This window comes from Harpia harpyja, chromosome 17 (assembly GCF_026419915.1).
Source record: "Harpia harpyja isolate bHarHar1 chromosome 17, bHarHar1 primary haplotype, whole genome shotgun sequence".
Lineage (NCBI taxonomy): Eukaryota > Metazoa > Chordata > Aves > Accipitriformes > Accipitridae > Harpia > Harpia harpyja.
Window position 1 is genome coordinate 9,331,448 of NC_068956.1, and position 17,088 is coordinate 9,348,535.

At 39.5% G+C, this 17,088-nt stretch overlaps 1 protein-coding gene across 2 annotated transcripts in view; it reads left to right on the forward strand.

Moving 5' to 3' along the window:
* The first annotated feature begins 1,066 nt into the window (after positions 1-1,066).
* TYR (tyrosinase) overlaps positions 1,067-17,088 on the forward strand; it is a 50,670-nt gene continuing 34,648 nt past the window's right edge. For both annotated transcript variants that reach the window (XM_052812657.1, XM_052812658.1), the window contains exons 1-2: positions 1,067-2,059; positions 11,965-12,181. In XM_052812657.1, coding sequence (XP_052668617.1) covers positions 1,217-2,059; positions 11,965-12,181 — 1,060 coding nt within the window. In that variant the 5' untranslated portion in view covers positions 1,067-1,216. The remainder of the gene's footprint in view (positions 2,060-11,964; positions 12,182-17,088) is intronic.

The following is a 17,088-nucleotide window of genomic DNA, read 5'->3' on the forward strand; positions in this document are numbered from 1 at the left end:
CAAAAGGCATCGTTTCCCAGCACAGTTCTCACTTCATTTGCCTATAAGTAGTTCCTGCCCTGCTGGGATTCTCCCTAAGCATAAGGAACTAATTCACAATGCTTTTAGTAAAAAAATAAAACCAACAAAACCACTCTTACTAATGACAGTGGTAGCTGAAGAAAACTGTGGATAATTCATGCGATTTGCCCAGCAGTAAAACAACTGTTGTCTTTTTGCTTCAAGGGGCAACTTCAAAGAATGTATGACTTCTAAATGCCACCCATACAGCTCTTAGCTCTGATCAGGCTAATGTATAAGAAGAAAGGTGGGTGGTCTGGAGGCTGCCCAGTAACCTATTGAGTAAAGAACATAGATACGGTATTTGCAAACTACCTGATGGGACAGAAACAGGAGTCAAGGTTTGTTTTCCAGGTCCAGAGACAGCTGCTTAAAGTGCTTTCTGCAAATCTTGACTGTATTCCCCACAAAACTGTGGAGAAGATTTGGGTGCAGATTTCAGTGTGTCATTAACTGTGAAAGCACTATGAATTCTTGGGAACAAAAAATTATTTTTTTCTGAAAAGTTTATCGCTTCCCTTGTGAAGTTACTTTGCCGTACGCTGTCCCAGGAAAGGCAGCTTACACTGAAATATAAAAATGCCAAACCAAACCATTTATTCTGGTTCTGCCCTATGTTCACACTTAATCTGACCACATTTTATGTTTGCTTCCTCTTAAAAAAATAGTTTACCCCCAAATTGTTTATTTTCTCATTTTTAGGTTCACTATGCTTATTTAACTGGATCAGATTCTACTGGGTCTTTTTTTAAACAACCATTTGTTCTAAAGCATGTAATCAAACGAGGAATTTGAAGAGCCGACAATTGTTTCTGTGTCCAAATTTTAATTTTACTTCATCTCTAACTGCCAGAGGAAAGCAATCATGTGCTAGGCAGAAGATGAAAGTTTATAATAAATGCCTGTATTTTGAAACCTGTACGGGGTGGGGAAAAAAGTCACTTGGCTTTCACCCAGAACATGTGATAATCAGATTAACCCTGAATTGTGTTTTGTGTGTAAATGCATCCAGGGTAGGAATGGGGAAGGACGTTGGAGGGTGCACTGTAGCAGAAGTCAGCAGTGAAACATTCCTGGTGGAGGGCAGGAATTTCTTTCACAACCAGGACTTTGGAGTGGTCAGAGGAAGCACTCCACGCACTGAAGCGTAACGCCGATGCTCTCCTGCTGCTCTGTGAGGATGTCGCTGTTTGCCATGGGTTTTCTGCTAGTCATCCTCCAGCCATCCACGGGACAGTTCCCCAGAGCCTGTGCAAACACACGGAGCTTGCTGAGGAAGGAGTGCTGTCCCCCCTGGGATGGAGACGGGTCCCCTTGTGGGGAGCTTTCCAGAAGAGGGTCCTGCCAGAACATCCTTCTCTCTCAGGCTCCGCTGGGACCACAGTTCCCTTTCTCTGGAGTGGATGACAGAGAGGACTGGCCCTCCGTATTTTACAACCGGACATGTAAATGCGAAGGCAACTTCATGGGATTCAGCTGTGGGGAGTGCAAGTTTGGTTTCTCTGGACGCAATTGCACTGAAAGGCGACTGAGAACGAGAAGAAATATCTTCCAGCTTACCACCAGTGAGAAGGATAAGTTTCTTGCCTACCTCAACTTGGCAAAGAACACCCCTAGCCAGGACTATGTTATTGCTACTGGGACATACGCTCAGATGAACAATGGCTCCAACCCCATGTTCAGAAACATCAACGTGTATGATCTCTTTGTGTGGATGCATTATTACGCCTCTCGGGACACACTCTTAGGTGGGTCCAATGTGTGGCGGGACATTGATTTTGCCCACGAAGCCCCTGGTTTTCTGCCTTGGCATCGGGTCTTTCTGCTGATGTGGGAACGTGAGATCCAGAAGATAACAGGTGATGAGAACTTCACCATCCCCTACTGGGACTGGAGAGATGCAGAGGACTGTGTGGTCTGCACTGATGAATACATGGGTGGCAGACATCCCACCAACCCTAATTTACTCAGCCCAGCATCATTTTTCTTCTCGTGGCAGGTAAGGACAGGCCAAGGGGAAGGGGAAGGGAATTATCCTACCTGACTTTAGGGACTCAGGTGAGGTGCGCAAGCTGGGAGCTTAGCCACAGTGCCTTCCCTTAGACGTTCCTGGAGAGAAAGTAAGCACTACCAGAGAGCAAATCAGATTTTATGTGGACTTAATCTTCATTTAAAGCTGTTCATTTGTCTCTTTGTCTCTTCTCTTTCTGACTGTAGGATTTAGGTTGCTTAATTAAGAACCTAAAGTTAAGGTAGAATGAGGAAAGTTATGCCTTTATGTCCAAACATGGCCTTTAGCAGGCTAAACGGGCTTGGGACTGCTGCAGCAGTCAGATGATAAAAAGCAGGATTTATGTACACAAATTGCTAGCACACAACCATTGTAAGACAATTGGTGACTGAATGATGGAAATAGAAGCAAAGAGTTTTCAGATGCTCTACCCCTTTCCCAGTGCATTTCTTCATCCAAAAGTTAAAAACTATCAAATTAAGCTAACCTGCTTTCAACTTTAAACAAACAAACAAAACAAGTCTTTAGAGCACAGAAGGACCAGCTGTGTAATTCACATCACTAGTTCAAAAGAAATTTAAGAAGTAATCTCTGCTGCTCAAAGGAACTAAGTAGTAAACTCAGTAGCTATTCCTGCCACTTCAAAGCACACTGCAAATTAGCTTGTAAACCAAGGTAAATTTACATATTTACTTAGGTGATATGGTCTTATATAGCTGAACTATACTGTGCTGTTCTAACACTGAGAGCTTCTAGACTCTTTTTGTCTCTTGCTTATTACTGCTACATCGCCTAAAATACAGTGACAAAGGTCTATTGGCTTCCATAGACACACTCCATCATGACAATAGCAACAGTCGCTTCTGGCGCTGAAGTCTGTGATTATGTTGGTGTAAATCTATCTTTGTTCTATTTATTTCTGTAGCAACAGCCCAAATGAAGGTTGGGCAGTTTTAGTGATTTAATGGAAAGTGAAAGAGAGAGAAACTCCAGCAGCTCTGTGATATTGTGGCATTACAAAACAGCAACTAACTGGGCTTACTGGGTGGGTTGTACTGTATTTAGTCTTGATTTATGTCTTTGGAATAATATAGGTTGTGTATATGCCTGTAAATTCAAGCATTCCCAGATACTGTAACAGACCTATTTTAGGACATTCTCTGGCATACATTTTGTATGTATTGACTAGTTCTCCCCCAAACAGGCACTCTTCAGGGACCATTCCCAGAAGAATGTTTGCATACAGCTACCCTGTTTGGGAGGCTAAGATGATTTTACTGGCATAGACATGGATTATTTCATGCCATTTGGCCTCAGTGCCCAGGAAATTTCCTGGCCACTTTTAATTTTCCAATGTAGGCATAGCCATAAAATAGACATAGCTACAAACATGTATTTTCATCCCATTTTCTGAGATTCTGCTCACTTCTAACAGTATCAATCTGGATAAACTCTACTAATTTAATTAGATTGCATTACCAGAATGAAGTGGATCTGATGCTGTTCTTCACTGAGCTGAATAAAGAGTTATGTGAAAATGGTACAGGTATTAAAGTAGATTAAATGAAACTAGAATTGCACTGGTCACATGTATCAGGTGGAGCTATCAATACAGTGTATTGGATGAGATAACCAAGGTAGTAGGAGGCAGGTAGCACAAAGGAATCAGCCAGCTGCTCGCAGAATTTTCTAGAAGACCTGGAAGGGACAGATAGTTATGTTTAGTTCACCTTTTCAAAGATATTATAAATCTTATCGAGATACTTAGAATTTTTCCATCCTGGTAATAAGTACACAGAAAATTTATGAGTCGCAATGAATATATTTAAGAAACAGTCAAGTTTATAACTTCCCATTTAAGGTCAGTTCCCACAAATATATATATTCTGACAATAAAGAAAATTTTTTATGAAACAAGTTGCTTTAACAGATATTTTTGTATAACTTTAATAGGTGCAACAATAAAAATTGTGCCATGCTTAAAACACATTCAATGTCAGTGTATGTATATAAGAGCACCTAAGTCCTTTGCTGAAGTTTTCCAAGTAATTTCTGAAAACGGGTTCTTCTCACTTTTACATTTTTCAGCCACTTCTGGCAATGTTACACTTTTATCAAAATTTCCAAAATAGGACTACAATAACTTTACCTTCAAAGGGTATTATTCCCCTTTAGCATCTTCTATGTATGTATATCTCTGCTGTCTTATCTAGAGAAAGAATTAAAAAGACTGAACAGATCTGCATTTTCAGTCAGTGAGTTTGGGGTGAAGATACAACACAAACTGGTATTTCTTTATTAGCCTTGAATACAAATTTAAATAATTGTTTATGATGGAATAACAGTCCTTCGGTTCCTTCAAGTAGCACAAAGTAAGAGATCAGAATCTCACTCCAGAAAATCAAAAGGCAACAAAAATAGCCTTAGCTTGAACCAGAAAACAGCCACAGATCTGCTGCAGAATACGCTGATTATCCAAGCTCTGTAGCCAAACAGCAAGAGAGAAAAAAAAGAGGAGGATCCAGAAATGTGAAGGAATTTAGTCTTTTAATAAGCATTCAAAATAAAAAGAGGGCAAGAGAAAGCTTTTGAATAACACATCTATAATATGGTGTCCTTCTTAGAATTTAAGTCTCTTTACAAAGCATAACAAAACAATGCCTGCTATGTTAGGAAATAGTTATAGATTTATTAAAAAAAGGTAAAGTGCCTATTTGCACAATAGCATCTCTTTTTTTTTAATCCCTAAAGAAAGGAGAAAATACTTTATTCCATTGAGAAGTTGCCATGGCAACATGGATACCCATGAATACATGCTGAAATTCTTGCTTTTGCCTTACTTTTTCTTCAACATACTGCTGTTACCACTTAGCTGAGTGAATTATCTGTCCATATTTTTCTCATGTTTATCATCGAAGTGACACTTCTGATTCCTGCCTCTGTTTTTATCAGCAAGACTATCAGGAATCTTTAGTGTTTTTATTTGTTTGCTTGGCTCATGTTTTAGGGTAGGTGGGAAGGATTTTCTCATGTTCGCAGTTACTTGTTTGTGATGATTCAAGTGTTGCATTCAGAATTAGGACTGCATGACACACTAATGCTTTACCAAATTTTGCAATTTCATGTCGACTTAACGGAAAGCTATATGGGAAATGGAGACCTTCCATGACATTTTGAGAATTTTTTTTGTTTAGTAGCCATTTCTATAATTATTCAGGATAATGAATTTGCTAAAAAAATAATTATTATGCCTCACTTAAATAGTAATAGGTGAAATTCTCCTCTCCTCTGCACCAGAACTAATTTGGAGAAATAACTGAAGTCAGTGGAGTTACAAATTCATAAAAAGCCTTCTGCAAGTAAAAGCAGAATCTTTCTGCTGGTAGTTAACATTAGAGTTTGGGAATCCCCACAGTGTGCTAGACAGACGATGAAGAAAATAAAGCAGGAGTATGTAAGTGCTGTTTTAGGTTTACTATCGTGGCAAGCAGGCTATACCACCACCTTTAGCCCCCTGCATTTTGTCTCTTCTAAAACAAGAGTGACTTGAGAGAAGTAATTGCATAACTTGGAGAGCTGTCTGCTCTCAGATGTGCTGGTGTAAGCCTGCAGCCAATTCTTTGTTGCAAGCACCAAGAATTTCCCTTAGCACTTCATTCTGTATCACCCTGCAGAACCACTTACACAAATGCAAAGCTACTACAAAAGGGAAACAAGTTACACAAATAGAAGAAGGATATAATGCTCCTGAACTAATAATGACAGTACTTTAGATCCATTACCTGAAAATATGACTTCATAAGAAATACAAAATTCAGCTATTCAGACACAGTTATTTAATTCTAAGCACAGTTTATCAGGGAGCTGTATTGCTAGCTGAATAGTCTGAGAAGATCATTTAAAGCATTATTTTACGTCCACCTTTAAAAACTTCAGGAAATTTTCAAAAATATAAACACCAGAAGCCAACACTTCTTCAAATCAGCCAAAGCCTTACATCCATCTTCTTGTGGATGCCTGAGTATCTCATGAACTCAATGACACTATTTTTTATTGCAACTTAATAGGTTTTGGTGCTAGCTACAGCCTGGTAAATTAAAAAAACAAGAGCCCAAATGGAGCAAGTAACTGTAAAAGAAGCGTTTATCAAGATTGGTCTCCTAATGATATGCTTACATGGATTATAAATTTGAAACATTTCCTATTACAAAGAGATAAGTCTCCACATGCCACACCTCAGTACCACAGCCAGAGGCAATCAGAATCTGTGCGCAGCAGGAACAACCTTTTGGGTATCCTCAGCCTCTTTATGTCACTGTAATCCCAAAGTAATTCCCCTTCTTCCACGAGATCTCGAGTGGGTGACAGCAGAATTTGGCCTGTGGTTGCTTGGCTGTTCTCTAGCATACAGGCGTGCTTGCTCAGGAGTTGTGTAATTTAAAAGATAAACATCTTCAGAGGTGTATAAATTAATAGCTAAGGAATTTCATAAAAATTGGGTTTTGTTAATAATTCACCAGAAAAAGAAGCCTACCTGTACAGAGATGTGTCTTTGTGAATTTGCAGTAGACACGGAGACAGCAACACTAGCGGTACATCTCAGAGACAGCCAGAGAGCAGGGAATCACGGTCTGCCAAACCAGAAAGTGTTAATGAATATTTCATCAGTAACTGATAACAAAGTTTCCTACTCTACGCCAGCACCATTTTGAGGGGCTGAATGGGATGTAAGTTACCCCCCAGTTCTGGGCTGCCTCTGAGCAAAGAGGTGAAACTCAGCCAGGCTGAGAAAATACCTTGAAGGCGCTGGGTTTGTTTCAGGGCTGTCACTTCATGTTTGTCTCATCTCCTTTTAGCCGGAGTTTCACAGCTCCTCCAGTTAATGCACACTGTAAGGGTCAGAAAGATAATTAATGACCTTATCCTTGCACAAAGATGTTTCTTAGAATTTCTTTGAAGCTTTGCTTTCCATATTTTCTTCTTTTCTTTCAGTCCTCTGCCTGTTTTACCTTTCCATTCCTGCTAATACTCAGGAGTACATGAAGAACCCGATACAAATATACACAGTCTCTTAAAAACCTTTTGGTTTGGTACAGATATAGCACCTTTTAAATTTCTGCCTATAAAGCAAGCTCCCAAAGTACAGTTTGTTCTGTTGCAGGTTATTTGGGGATTTCCTTGCATTTTCCCAGTTTGGTGAGTAAATGGCTTCTGAATGCCACTTAATTAGGATTAGATTATGGCAGGCCGTAATGCAGCCAAAAAAGTAAAGATTAAACCTCTTTACAATTGCCAAATGTTTTAAATCCAGTGTGAGGGCTGCACTATAATGCCGTTCCCAAGCAAGGGTGTGAGAATAAGTGGAGAAAGACAGAGAAAGGCAATGAACCAGTGCAAAATCTCTTTTGGCTGCACAATGGGACCCAAGGCTCCAGTTCAGGAGTCCAGACTTCACGTAGGACAAACGGAGACATGGGGATGGGTCATGAAGTGCCCACATCACACCCTTGGGAGAGCTGGGATGGGTGCCACAGATAAGCAAGTCGTGGCTGCTCTGGCTGTAGTCTGAAGTGGCTCTTTTAGGCTATATTAACCTGGAACTTAACTATGAAAACATGCTGATAGAGTTTCTGGCTGGGGGCAGACTCCTGCCTGGTGGGCTCAGAAGAGAAGCAGAGCAATGTACCAGCTCTAAAGGAAGCAGTGGTGTGGATTAACCCTTTGAGCGGCCATACTTCCCCAGCAAACTAAGGAACTTAGATCACTTGTAAATGAGCAGCTATTTCAATACCACAGAAAATCATTCATCACCTTTTTCCAGCTGTTGAGGTATATATTACATGTATTGCATGTCCCTGTGAGCGCAGATCTAATAAGTCCAAAGCAACCACAAAGAATTTGTCACCAAAACCCCTAAAGCTTTGAATTGAAAAATAGCAGACAAAGGACTGAACACTGCTGAAGACTCCTGTAATGCAATTCACTTTATTTAGGCGCAGGGTCTGGTCTGTGCAAGCAGTTACAAACTAAAAGGCAAAAGGGTTTCCCATTTGCGAAAAGGTGCGAGACAGCAGCAACGCTTCCGCACATTTACAGTCTGTTTTCTAAGAAACGATACCAAGAGCTGTGCTAAAGATCTCAACTGCAGTGCACAGAGGGATTTTTTTGCTGGGTTCTACAAGGCCCAGGAGCGATGCTGCGTATTCTGGACTGCCATCTACCGGCATTTGCTCTGCTAACTACTTACATAAGCTTTTCCTCCGAGTATCTTCCTAATAATTCCCCGGGAGCCAGTGAATTTATGCATGCAGGAGAGCAGGCACTGGGTGCCCTTTGAATATGAAGCTTTGGCCAGGGTGAACTGAGAAATTTGCTCAGGACTGTTCTGAAAGGGAACAAAAAAATCATGTGTTAACACAGCATGTTTCTGGTAGAAAGTCCTCTTGCTGAACAGAAAGAAGGCAATGATGTGACCCATTTTGTGTGTGCTTTATGCAGATTACATCCAGAAAGAACCATTTAACTAACATATGTTCTGTTACCACCTGCACATTACATGATTGATAAAACAGCAAATTATAGTTTCAGGATAGACCCATAATTTGTATTACCTAAGTTGCACCTTTCTGGAAAATCATCCTGGCTAATTTTATGGCCAGACTTTAATTTTTAGTTCAGAACAAATAGCAGAAGGTCACAAATAAGCATTTTCATTCCTGCCCCTTACGTTGGCATTTCTTGACCATGAACTACCAGATGCCTTGTAGCATCTGGTTTCTGTTTAGGATGAATTCAGTTAATCAGACAGTATACTGAGACTTAAACGGAAAAAAAGAGAATATTAGCACTCTAACCCTTTATAAGCCTCATAACATTAACAGTTGCATTAAATCCCACTGAAATGGATAAACAGAACGAAGGGGAAATGTCCCTTTGTTTAGATATATTTGCACTCATGCTTGAAGATTCCCTGTCTGAATATCTGACAAGCCAGTCTTGAAGGCAGCATGTGATTCCTCTTTAGGACACAAAGGGGATATATCCCCAGGGCGGTGGGGAGAGGATGAAAAGATAGGAGATGACAGGGCACAGGAGCCAGAAGAAGATATGGACCTAGATAAGGTCCATAGGAAACAGAGCTAAAAAGAAAATCCACATGCATGTAGTTTCTGAGCCAAGTGATCCACTTGGGTTGAGCTTCACCAGCCAAGACATATTTGCCTTCTTCAGTAGTACACTTCTAGGGACAGAGGTCTGTGCATTCTTTATAAACAAAGACACGACTAGAGCATCTCCCTCAGCCTGAGTCATCCCCCTATTTTCCTTCTAACAGGAATAAACTCAGTAACACAAAACAATCATAAAAACAGTACCACAGCTACGCTTTGTGTTTTTAACTGTAGGTCTCTCCTTGTCGCTACCTCTCACTTCTCAGTGGGGATTCTTAGAAGAGACTTCTTAGAGGCACAATACTGACCCACTCGGCGAGCTTCTGGGAGGAATGTGCACATGAAACTCTCCCCTGGACAACTACCTACGGCCTCCAAGGGCACCTTAGTACTTTTAACAGACTAGGGCAGATTTCAGCTAATAGAGCAGTCTGTAAGGATAAATTTCTCGATTAAGATTTCTTATCTCCTCAAAAAAAAGATGAGAATAATTTATTCATAGGAAACGCCTCACTTAAGAACTCCAGATTCTTAAGAAATCTGGGTTATATCACCAGCTCCTTCATACATTTTCTGTGAATTTTTGGTCAAATCACTTTTAGAAAAGGATTCATCTCATCTCCTTCCACTCATTCAAAAGTTAGTTAGGCAGCACAGAAACTTGCCTTTGGCTCTGTCTTTAGTCACTTCAGAGGCACATCGGTGCCTCCAGGGTGTGATTCATCCCATCCTAATGCAGAAGCAGAGCATTAAGTTGAACACTCTTAATTTTGCTTCCCTTGCTAACTGCAGTCTGGAGACAGTTTCTGCATTGATTTTTTTACAAATTTTCTTTCATTGACTTAGTCAATGGAGAGAGTTAGGCACCCCTAGAGGGAAGTACATCTCACCTACCAGACGTCTGGCTTAGGAGGGCTGAATCACACTCAAGAGATGCCTCTCTCTATTGACTGCAGAGGTCGTCCTAAAGTGTTGCTTCAATCTGGCAATTTGTACACAGCTAGTGTTGGTGAAATGAATGTCCCACTCATTTCCTTCACTAACAGAGAATCTCATGTTCTTCCCTACCATTCACAGCAGATATGATTGCTTACACTCACTTTCTTGTTCATTGTTTCAGTCCATGAAATAGAAATACACCTCCAGGATGAAAGAAGTCTGGAGTTTTCAGTTATGTGTTTTCTCCCCATGATGTCTCACTCAATAACGAGACCTGTTCTTTCTCCACACAAAGTTCTCATTAACCACGTTGATTACCTGCTAACAACAGAGTCCTACATTTTGATGGGATCCCTGGTGGTTTGGAGTTTTATTTGGTTTGGCGGGTTCTTCATAAAAAAAGCAAAACAATAGAAAGAAATTTTGGTTCAGACCCTCAGCCTCACCTCAAACAGATACAAAAAAACTTCTGGGAGTTTTGAGCCACTGTTGCTCTGTTTCATTTTCATAGACCCATCAACGGTACCATTATACACACCCACCAAACCCTCTAGTCTGATCTTCTGCTTGCCATTTTGTCATCATATTTTTTCTCCATCCTCCATCCTGACTCCACATCAGGCAAGTTCCTGAGTATAAAGTAGAAATATGAGTTAGTACTTGTACTAACTCCCTGTAGGTTTATTGTACCAGAATATGAAAAAAATCCTCCCTCTCATTCTGATCACTTCTCTGGTCAAGCAGGGGATGCAGTGAGAGCTACTAGAAAAGCTCATGGTCATCAGAAGACCCATGTCCTTCGGTAACAAATAAGTTACTGTGGTTTAAAAAGAAATTGAGAAGCACCATAGTGAGTGATACTTACAGTCTATGTGGGCACATTTAACCCATGGCAAATGTGAAGGAGTTTGACTCAGCCAAAATTAGTTGCGTATCATTTGAAGTTACATTGAACCACCTTGCTCTTCCAGGAGTCTCAAAATGGACTGGCAGCTTCTATAGAGCATCTGACAAATAATGACTTGTTATGCCGTGGTAACTGGACTTTGCCTGTGAACCCAGAACATTTGTGTAAATGATGCTGGATTCTGACAGTATTTAATATCTGTATCCATCTCTCTGCTTCAGGTCCTTTACTAATACCCATCACTACAGTATCTCAGTTGGTGATACATGTTCATCCCCACAACATTCCTGGGAAGTAGAGCAGCATCTTTTCCCATTTTGTATGTATGGCATCAAGACATAGTGAAACTAAGTGCCCATTTAGTCTGACAAAGCACAGACAGATATTTTCAGAATAAAAGATTTTTTTTTTCATATTCCAAGTCAACAGTTCCCCCTCTTACTGTGTGGGGAGAAAAATCTGTGATAATGTCTTTGTTCAGTAGTCTGCTGAGGCCAAAAAGCCTCCATTTAGCAACTGCAGCAGCATATTTACTCCGTTTGTGTCCTGCTGCATTGGTAGGTAACACTGAATTTAGCCTCAGTGAGTTTTCAAGGGCATAAATGAGAATTGATGCCTTAGTCCACACGGGTAGTTTCAGATACAGACTAATGTGTTATTTCAAAATGTGCGTGGTAGTCGAGGGGTGTCTTCTATGAAATAACCAAGCTTATATTAAAATTGTACATAGAAAATTTAAAAATTAATATATATTCTTGCAATAATCTTATTACATTGTACATTTTCTTTGCTCCTTTAAAAAAAAAATCAAAGTACCTCTTTTGTTTGCTTTTATTTCTTACAATTGCAGCTCTGCTAATAGAAAGTATTTTATACAGGTAATTTGTACTCAATCTGAAGAGTACAACAGCCAACAGGCTTTATGCAATGCCACAAGTGAGGGGCCTATACTGCGAAATCCTGGGAACAATGATAAATCAAGGACCCCAAGGCTCCCATCCTCAGCTGAAGTTGAATTTTGCCTATCACTGACTCAGTATGAATCTGGATCCATGGATAAAATGGCCAATTACAGTTTCCGAAACACTTTGGAAGGTAACATGTTTTATTCTATTATGCCATTTCCATCTGTAAATTGATTCTTTTTGGTGTTAGAGTCTTTAAACTCTGGGCAGTTTGAACTGATTCCATGCAGCACCACTCAAAAAGAAAGAAAAAGTTATGCTTTTTCCTGGAATAGCAACAGACAGAAAGAACCACATTAAAGGCATTTGATAAGACAATAGAAACTATAGACTAGATCAGACCCTAGATCCATCTGTTAGGAGATATTATCTCCTGCTATAGTCAGCACCATGCACAGCAAAGAAATGTAGCACTGCATAAAAGGAGATAATCTAATAATGTACTTACACAAGATCATAACCATGTCCATGTGGGTTACAGGTTTGCCCTGGAATCCACTGTCTTCTATAGGCCGGGCTGGACAACAAGGGTGAGAGAAGATGCTGCCATTTGGCGTGTTATGTCTACATCCTGCCACTGTGAACTCCATAGCAGACTTCTCCCCAAACTCTAAGGATTAGGGATTAAGTCATACCTCAAAAATGACCCTTAGTATCATTTCCAAAAGAATTTAGTTATTTATTTTAATTATCTAACTATCCAACCTGTTTTGAATGTTCCTAATTTGTTAGTAAACAAGGGTTCTTTGCTAAAAGGAACAGTTATTCTTAATTATCTGTCTACTCAATCTTTTTTGCATCTTGCTAAATTGCTAATAAACAAGGATGACACATTATATGTTTATCAGTAAATATTCCTAGAGTATCATATATCATCTGAATCAGATATGATCTACTTTTGATGTCCCAGAGATTTTTGCTTGCAAGGAACTGTGCAAGGGCCAAAACAATGCAATATAGGAGTGGGTGTGAGGATAAGAAAGCAAAGCTTTTAATATGTTCAGTATTACTCTTAATGCAGTGTGGAATACCAAAAAGCTTTCTTGAGAAAAAAAAAAGTGAACCAGTTTCTGCTTTAAAAACAGTCAAAACTGTGGAATTTGTCTACTGAAGCCAACAGAGAATCCAGACTTTAATTGACTCCAGCTCTGGACATAGCAGTGCTTTTTACCTTTGAAAACAGAAACCACATGAAGTATGGGAAAGAAAAAGGTGTCATAATTAAGTAGAGGCTTGCTCACATTTTTCTCCATAAATTATGTGAAAAAATGAAGAGGGTAGAATAGGAGGAGTAGAGAAAGGGGAACTGAAGTAAACAAGTCATGAAATAATGAGGGTCTACAATCATGCTGCTAGTTTTGTAAACAAAAGCAAAGGCACAGTCTATGGAAGTTATGCACAGCCATGTATGGGTTTACTGAGAAGCAGAGTCAAAATGGACTGCTCACTCACAAAGCCTAAATTTCAGTATCATGACTGCTCATTAAACAACAATAATTCAGTGAGTACTTGCAGAAAAAGGGCAAAACCTGCTTATTGTCAATGTTAAGTGTGAACTGGCAGCTAAACAGTCATAGATCAAGTATACCCTTTTGATACAAATGGATACATTTTCTTATTGAAAATAACATAGCTATTTGAAAAAAAGCAACAAAATAGATGTTAGACAGAATTGCACAATGATCAGGAAAGCACCTACAGTTCTCAAAGACCCTGGAAGAAGTTATTTTAACTCTAAAATCAGAAACAGAGTTTTGTATGATTAATCTATCAAACCTTTTCTCTATTGCTGTCTCTTTGTCACATTAATTTCATGGCTAGCAAGCACAGTAACGGCTGGTCTTTGTTAATATCATAGTGTCATCTGCCAATCACACTGGAAGAGGGTCATGCTTTAATCTGAATAATGGCAATGTCACTGCATCTGAAAAGAGCTCTTCTGGATCAAATTTTCCTCCAAGTGAGTTCTTTTGTTCTGTGTAACAACCCTTCAGAAGCTGAAGAGTGTTCGTCTTTCTCCTAACTGAGGTTATGAAGCTCCAGCTCACCACTGTGGCCATTTGAAGCCCTCCAAATGGCACACAAGACATGTCAGTGTTGCCACCAATAAGTTTTAATGGTTTTCATGTGATTTAGATAGTTCTTCTAATAGACTAGGGAAAAAACCTACATGTTCTTGAGGATGTATGCAAGTCAGATATGATTCAGAAGCTGTACAGCTTAGGTAGCTACAGAAGCAGCCTATATTATCTTGGTCATAGTGTTGCACAGCTTCTGGATGCATCCAGTTAGCTCAAGGCAGGGGCAGAGCATGCCTGTTTTATCAGTCCATCCAAACGTGCCCTCCCTGACACACACTGTAGCCCTTTCAGGCCATCTGTAGGATCCCTCCTATGTGATTCTGAAAGGGAAGAAAAGAGACTGAGCAGCACCTTTTCTCCTAGAAGTGAAGGTGGACCCTTGCAAGTCCTAGGATGCATGTGGAGGGAGCCTGGGAAGCTAAGGCACAGTGAGGAAAAGCTCAGTAGGGTAAGACTGAGGCAATGAATGTCCCCTCCTTAGAATCTCTGCAGACATGAAACAAAAAAAAACCCAAGCCACCTCACATTAGAACCTCTCTATTCTAGGGGAAATTCCATTAAGGAAGTGACCATGTTTGCTCATAGTCCAACTCCCGGTGCAATTACCAGATCCTATATTGTTGTCTAACCTTTATAGCCTAGCTAAAGGAGATCTACAGTGCTCAAGAGCTGATATTGAAGAGAGTAAAGGTCAACAGAGTGATGTTACCTTTCTTTCCATAACAATATTTCATTAAAGCTAGAGATCACTGAAGTGAAACTGTGTCCACAGCGTTCCATGATAAGGGGCTTTTTTGATGATGAGTCTGTCTGAATGTAAGCTGGATGTGGCTCAGTAGGCATTTATCTATATTACTATGGAGATGGAGCTTATTCCATCAGACACACTGTTATTCTGAGACAGCTTTTTGTGGTTTGGGTTTTTTTTTTTCTTTGAAGATATTTTATTTTTTAACCTGAATTATTTCAGCAATCAACTTTACGCCACAGGACCACAAACATTTCTGTCAACTAACTTATTTAGCTAACAAGACTGTGAACTGCAATGTGAAGCCAAGAATACATGGCTAATGTTGAAAAAGTTGGTGGAAAGTTTTTAAACAAGCTTTACTGCCAAAAACCCCCCCATACTGTGTTACAACATTGTGTTACTCCTTTCTTACAAATGGCCTGCTTAGTTTTTTGTTGTGTACAGATGCCAAGCTTAAATTGCCAGGTTACATTTATTGTGCCAGTGCCCACTTCTACGTGGTGGCATTCTTATGAACCTGCTAACACTCTATAGTTCCTAACATTTACTTATTTTTCTAAGCAAAAAGCTTTTCAATCCTTCTTTACTTGTTTACTCAAGTTTGTGCCAATACACCTAAGGTCAAATTCTAATCTCTTTCAGATCCAAAGTAAATCCAAAGTTCACTGACTTTACTGGAGTTACACTAGATTTATAAAAGATGACCATAACCAAGCCAGTGACTGTAATTGAGTGGCTCCTGATTTACACCAATGTGAGATTTACTCCTCAGTTTTATTCTGTAATGGAAAACACCTGTGATTAGAAGAACCGATCACATAGGAGAACCCCTTCCGGGCAAAATTTTATGCTCTTCTGTGCTTGAGCGCACTGGAGCAAAGACAACACCTTTTTACCCTTCAAAGGGATAGGTATCAGCATCATTATGAGCAGATGCCAACAACACAGGTTGAATCTGTGTTTGTCTAATAGAAAACACTGCTATAGTGACAGAAATTATGTCACTGAAGGGTGACCACAACGGCCATAAACAGCAAAGGTCAATATTGTTCGATAAAACAACAACCCCCTGAGGCTGAGCGCATGAGCTGCCCTCTCACTCTGGGACAGGCCAGTGTCTGCTTTGACTGAAAAATAACAGGTTAAAAGCAGTTTGCACATTGCCCTTTGAAGTGGAAGCAATTATTTTAAATAGGATTTGTTGAATCGTGCCCTAACCGGGGAACACTGTTGGCTTCATTGGACAATTCATGGATACAAGAAGAGAACAGTTCTAGTTTATAAGCATCAGGTGAGATCAGAAATGGATTAGCTGACTGCAAATGAAATAGTTGGGTTTCTTCTTTGTGCAGTTCAGTTTGGTGTGACACCTTGAATGCTACCTCCTAAGAATAAGAGATGGCTGAAAAACTTGGAATTTATTTTTCTTTATGAGCAAATTCCACATTCAAAATTATTTTATTCATGGCAACCCCAAATGAAAATCAGTGCCTTCTAAGTTTTGCACAAAGTGAAAAAAAAGATTTAAAAAAAAAAAATTCTAAAACTCTGTATTACTTTCATTATTCATTAATTAACTCATGACACATGGTATCAAGTCAAGCCATGTCATAGCATTCCACTGTCTGTCACAATTATGTATTCTTACTGCTGTTCTGTCAGGAAATAATAGAATAAAACATCAAACATTTCAAAATGTAATTTCATTTTAATAGGACATTTTCCTTTTCTTCTGAAATGAGAGATTTTCATCTGGAAAATTTTTTTCAGTATTTTTCATAGCTATCCATATAGCTAATGAAAAATGGTTATTCAAAATTAAATTTGCCAACAGAAAAGTTCTAATTAAAAAAGTTTTAGCCTACAGCCAGCATTCCTCACCCAGCTCAAACCTCAACCTCTGGGTAAATTTATGCTGCACTTTGAGAAAGTGCTGTCAAGTTGCAGAGGGTCATTACTAGAGAACTAGAAAGACTATTCAGCCCAGCCCACAGTGAAGGTCTACAAGAGTCATTTTAAGAAAAAAACTAGATGGTGACATGGTCTAAATTAGATAATCACAAACTTTCATTTACTATAGCCCCCTAGGCCAAATTCTGCAGCCCTTGCAGCTACCTCACTCTAGAGAGATTACAGTAATAAGATTGCTTGAGAAAATATGTAAGATTTAACCCTGAAAAATTTCCTGTGAGATTGCCAATGGCA